The 6,340-nt window shown below is 34.0% G+C and overlaps 1 protein-coding gene across 1 annotated transcript; it reads right to left on the bottom strand.

The window, feature by feature from the left end:
• Positions 1–1,080: 1,080 nt before the first annotated feature.
• LOC134709562 (uncharacterized) lies at positions 1,081–2,193 on the bottom strand. Its single transcript, XM_063569721.1, has 2 exons — positions 1,753–2,193; positions 1,081–1,553 (listed from the first exon to the last, which is right to left on the bottom strand). Exons 1-2 carry the CDS (start codon positions 2,129–2,131, stop codon positions 1,105–1,107), a joined length of 828 nt encoding a protein of 275 aa, XP_063425791.1. The 5' UTR covers positions 2,132–2,193; the 3' UTR covers positions 1,081–1,104.
• Between the last annotated feature and the right edge of the window lie 4,147 nt (positions 2,194–6,340).

Here is a 6,340-nt window from a genome sequence, read left to right as displayed (position 1 = left end):
AACAGGTAGTCAGATCTGAAAATTTCAGGACAGATAGATAAACCCCATGTCAGATTTGCTCTGAATGCTTTGGTTTTTGAGTTATAAGCCAAAAACTTCATTTTACCCTTATGTTCTACTTTTAGCCATTGCAGCCATCTTTGTTGGTTGGTCGGGTCACGCCACACATTTTTCAAGCTATATACCCAATGATGATTGTGGCCAAATTTGGCCAATTAGTTTCAGAGGAGAAAAATTTTCGCCGGACGACGACGGACGACGGACGTAAAGTAATGGGAAAAGCTCACTTGGCCCTTTGTGCCAGGTGAGCTAAAGAAGAGAAACAAATAAAGAGTGCAACAGACAAGGTTTGGTCACTGAAAGTATATGCGCATGACGGTGTTGTATGAATGGCAGAGGAAAAAAACCCTATTTACCTCTTTTTCACAAAAACTAAATGTTTGTATTGTAAGATTCATTTTGCACTTAAGATTATTTGTGTAAATGGTATCTGGTCTCCCTACTTTTAGAAGTCATGCAATTCCACCATTTTAGTTTGCTAATATGGTTTGTCATCTTAAGCGATTTATAGGATTTGAACATCGGTAAACTAGTGTTGAGGATTTTTCTATCCCAGACATAGATTACCTTACCCGTATTTGGCCCAACTTTTTGGAATTTGGATCTTCAATCTTCAACTATGTACTTGTTTGTCTTTATAATTTTTTTGATTTGAGCGTCACTGATTAGTCTTATATAGAAGAAACGCTCGTCTGGCGTCCTAAATTATAATCCTGGTACTTTTGATAACTAGTTGCCCATACGTAATCGATGCATTTGCATATTAGAATTCTAACGTATAATTCAATGAACATTGCTAACCATTGATCAAAACAGAATATCTGATGCATCAATTGAAAAACTACGAAAACAAATCATTACTTGTACGCTAATTGTATGACCATGTTTTAAGCCGACAATTCTACAACTGTTTTTGTATAAACCAAACGCTTAACTTACGATGGAACACAGATGATTTAATTGTTTTAAAAATAAATATATATTTTATGTTGTTTATATTAAAAATGAAGGGACCTCAATTACATTTACTTTATTATCTACAGCTCAATATATTTTCCATCCAGCTAATGTTGATCTTCCATAAGCATCGCTCCATATGTCGCCAACATGCTTGTCCATTTTGATACGCACATAGATATCATCCCCCTTGTTCGCATGAACTACAACAATTCCTGTGTTGTGTTGGTCGTCGTCATTATGTGAATATGAATACATTGATGAATACACATCACTGTTAACAACAAGTTCAGTTGAATGTCTTTCTGTAATTCTTGACCGCAGACTCCAAGCCATGACGTAAATACCCGAAGTTGGTGGATTAAAAACCCCAGTGTGCGGATGGTAGGCGTTTCCAACATTAATCTTTAAAACATCAAATTTGATTACATATTCTCCACTTGGGTTTGTTAATGGTTGTGACATGTAGGCAAAAAATGCAACTTCGGAAATTGTAGTCGCTGGTGTCGGTGTGGGCATTGGTATTAAGAGTCGTTCTAAAAAGAAAGCGTTTAATAACTTTTAGATGTTAATTCTCTAAATAAAACAAATACTGCGGAAAATATCTTTCTCCTTTAATTTGGGAAAACAACTGTTGCACTTTTACCATTCCAGTAACTCCTTTTAAAAATTATTATATAGACATGCTTGATTAATTTTCAAATCTATCGATATTTTGTGAAGAAAAAAAGTTACCTTTTCTGATTGCTGATAGTGAACCTCGCTCTTTGCTTGCATTATTAAATTTTCTTAATGGATCACCATTTTCGAAGAACCCATCTACAGGTTGTTTGCTCTGGTCTATTCTTTGGCAGTTTTTAAGATCGTGTTGTATTTTTGAAAGTCGAAGTTCCAGTGCTTCTATATGCTGTTTGGAATTTTTCTGTTCCAGGAGCAAACGGTTCTCTGATGTCTCAAGATTTTTTATTCGCAAATTTAGATGTTTAATTGCATTTTGCATTTCCAAAACTATGTCTTTTACAGTCAAACCGTCATTATAATCAGTAATTTCACTACTTGAAACCTCCAACGCTAATACAATAACTACAAAACCTAGACACTGAAACAAATGCATTGTCTTGTAAAGTACTACTCGGTATTATGTTCTTCGATCAGTTTGTGTCATCTCATCGGTATTATTGGTATATATATACAATGCATACGTATACAATGCATACGTATACATTACTTATCATCTACAAAGTTTGAACTCTTTCATGACTCTTTGACATACATAGATTATTCAAATGTCCTATAGTATTATATACATAAACATTCCGATCGAAAATACCAGGTTTATGATAATAGTTATCAAAGGTACCAGGATTATAATTTAGTACGCCAGACGCGACTTTCGTCTACATAAGACTCATCAGTGACGCTCATTTGAAAATATTTATAAAGCCAAACAAGAACAAAGTTGAAGAGCATTGTGGATCCAACATTCCAAAAAGTTGTGCCAAATACGGCTAAGGTAATCTATGCCTGGGATGAGAAAATCCTTCGGTTTTGGAAAAAATTAATGGTTTGTAAACTGGAAACTTATAAAAATGACCAAATTATTGATATTCATGTCAACACCGAAGTGTTGACTACTGGGCTGGTGATACCCTCGGGGACGAAATGTCCACCAGCAGTGGCATTGACCCAGTGGTGTAATTGGTTATCAAAGGTACCAGGATTATAATTTAGTACGCCAGATGCGCGTATAACATTCTGTTCCTTAAAATACATAAAACTTTACGTATGATTCCCTACATCATATGGTAATATATCCCACCAGTCACCAAATCTGACATCTTCTCAAAAAGACAAACAGAGGAAAATAAAACGTAGATGAACATCACATGGTCCGGAAAACCTGACATCACAAAGACACAAACTTTAAAAAAATTATAAGATACGGTTTGATTAGGGAACGAAAATTCGTTTCTTTTGTTGTGATCTATTGTGGAAAGTTTACCATTGGAAACTAAAAATATCCAAACCTAGAAAAGAACAATCATTGCTTCCTGTTTATATTCAGATCTGTCTTTCAATATTACGTAAGTGTTTGGAATTCAATTAAATATAATGCAGACGGTTATTTATTGATTATGGCCATAACTGTGATTCATAACAGTCAGTCATCGAGTTCGAAGATTACGGTATTTATGTTGCTGTTTTTATTTGACTTTTACATTTCAATCAAACGTGTAGCTTGACAAAAAGTTAAATAATTAGTTATTCTGATGTCATTTGCAAATATGAAAGTCGGAAGGTAAGCATTTGTAAGTACTGCTACTTGTAAAATTCATTGAATGCCGACTTGTTTCTTTATCATTATGAGGCTTCCTTCATACAAAAACTTCTTAGGAAGAAAGATTAGAAGTTAGCAATATCCTTGAACGCTACTTTTTGCTATGAAGATGATATTATAAATTTGGTAACTATGTCGAACGCATCAATCCAATCGAACTGGAGATAAAGGATACAGCAGATACAGTTAAGTTACATCTATAAATTCACAATGAGAGTCGTTTGAAAACAAATCTTTACCACAAAAGAGATGATTTCAGCTTTCCACGTGTGAACTTTCCATTTCTAAGTAGCAACATTCCAGCAGTACCTGCATACGGGGTATATATAACCGAATTGATACGTGATTCCCGTGCTTGCTTTTACAATCATGAATTCCTTGATAGAGGGTTGCTGTTCACAACAAAGCTATTAAACCAAGAGTTCCAAATGGTGGAATTGAAATCATCTCTTCGTAATTTTTATAGAGACCATCACGAGTTGGATGACTGTTGTGGAATAACCGTTTCACATATGATATCGGATATGTTCCTTACGTCGTAACTATAATCCAATTCATTTTCATGAATGTGACCTACCGAATTAATTACCGGATTATTTATAACATGAGCAACACGACGGATGCCACACGTGGAGCAGGATCTGCTAACCCTTTCAGAGAACCTTAAAAACGAATTTGACTGTCCCTCTTGTATCTTTCGTTCCTATTTTCTGTCTTTCTGTCTATAGTTTTTCAATGTACATAATATAAGGAACTGTACATTTCGTCTCATATACAACATAATTATGACGTCGTCACAGCATGTATTTAAAATAGCCTTTCAAGAACTTTATATTAATGCTATTATTTGGAATAGTATAACGAAAATAAGTTATGGAAATCATTACACATAGTATTGTTGATTTCAAGATAATATATACGTCGCAGAATAACGTCGCTGTTCGCTGTATACTGTGCGGTAGTTAAGTAAGGTGTCCGTTGTTCTGCATTTTAGATGTTGAAATTTCGTATTTATCAATGCATTTCTCTGTCAAGAAAGTTCTTGTGTTGTACTGTATTCCTGTCACGTAGTGTCGTTATTTTAGCAATATATTTTATCATTGTCATATAAGATTTGCCTACTCATTAAATCTATCAACCCTGGACCGAATAAGAAAGTCCGTTTCCATGAATGTTGGCGTTTATTTTTGTTGCACGGCAGTGTTTCTGTTATTCCGTTGTTTTTTTCTCTTTTATATTTGATGTGTTCCCCTCAGTTAAGTTTGTACTTTTAAACAGTGGTCTACTACTGTTGCCTTTTATTGGCAACATAATATTTCTGTATATCTTTGATTTGTCACCATCCATATGATTGTCAACAATGACCAAAGAATAAACCGTACAGCACGCTATATAACACTCACATTTCGATATAAAGTTTATATTAATTGATGACTTTTATTTTGAACAGTGGTATACAATGTATACGTTTGCTTTTATATATAAAACTATTCAAACGAGAACAATTAGATTGCCTTATTTTAAAAAAAAATCAACCAAAACAAATTTGATATACAATAACAAACGTAAACCACTGCATTATATTCTCCAATATATACAAATCAGTTGAAAAAGACTGTTTACAAAACGTGTTTAACCCCGCCACACTATCTAGTATGTGCCTGTCCCAAGTCAGGAGACTGTTATTTAGTGGTTGTCGTTTGTTTATGTGTTACATATTTGTTTTTCATTCATTTTTTTCATATAAATAAGGCCGTTAGTTTTCTCGTTTGATTTGTTTTACATTGTCATATCGGGGCCTTCTATAGCTGACTATGCGGTATGGGCTTTGCTCATTGTTGAAGGCCGTACGATGACCTATAGTTGTTAATGTCTGTTTCATGTTGGTCTCTTGTGGACAATTGTCTCATTGGCAATCATACCACACCACATCTTCTTTTTTATATTCATCGAAAGACTTTAGACAATTACAATTGTAGTACCGAATATGGAGAACGTACGGTTAATGAAAGATAGGCAAACTTCCTTTTAGAATTGACCACTTCATTGTGTGAATTCACTGTGGTGTACAGGCGTTTACCGATGTACATTTCGTATGAAGTGCGAAAGCGTTTTATTCTTAAAACGTGATCACGGTCGACGTTTTTTTAAATTACATCTCTATGAAATTACTAATAGAAGCATTCAATGATTATAATTACATGTTTTCGCTATGATCATGAAAACGCGATTACTATAAAGGTTTTCTTATATTTATCTGTGCATTTAATTGTGAAAACGTGTGTCATCATAAATCCTACACTTCATTTTGAAGGTTAGTTTCATAATTAAGCGAGATTGCTGTAAGTCAATAAAAAACGTATCAAGGTGGTATGGGTGTCTTCCTCCATCTTGGATTGCAATAAAACAGAGAACCAAAGGTCCACATTTTCTATTAAGTAAGTATAAAATTTGATGCAGGAATGCAGATATTCAATGTGAATTTTCATTTAAAAGAACCAATTTATAGGAATATAACTTAAAGTCATATGAAACGAGTTAGTGGTTAAAAATAATGTTTATCAAATTCTTGAACCAATGCATGTATATATCTCAAACTTAGTCATCTGTGCACGATTTTATCATTATTTTCGCAAATATATCATATAATCTTCCTTTTTTTCTCTCTCTGTTTGTTATGATTTAACAAATATGTCTGCTCATTAAATGCCGTGTTTTGAAGCCGAGTTTAACCGATTGTCACCTTATAGTAAACAAATCATAAAAAGCATAGGTATTGAGCACGAGTTAAACATGTATAATCAGAGATTTGTTTATTTCAATGACAGATCCATGCGTATTGCGATCACCGGATTTTTACGAGGAGGGTTACGCTCGGGTCACTATGCATACGGAAAATATGTCGGCGAATTGCTTTCTGGAAGCAAGCAATTAAAAATAAGTAAACTTCTTCTTTCTAAATGTGGACAAATTAAAGAATTTTCC

The sequence above is a fragment of the Mytilus trossulus genome, chromosome 3 (assembly GCF_036588685.1).
Source record: "Mytilus trossulus isolate FHL-02 chromosome 3, PNRI_Mtr1.1.1.hap1, whole genome shotgun sequence".
Taxonomy (NCBI): domain Eukaryota; kingdom Metazoa; phylum Mollusca; class Bivalvia; order Mytilida; family Mytilidae; genus Mytilus; species Mytilus trossulus.
The sequence above is the reverse complement of the archived record's forward strand: the minus strand, read 5'-3'. Positions and strand labels throughout refer to the sequence as shown.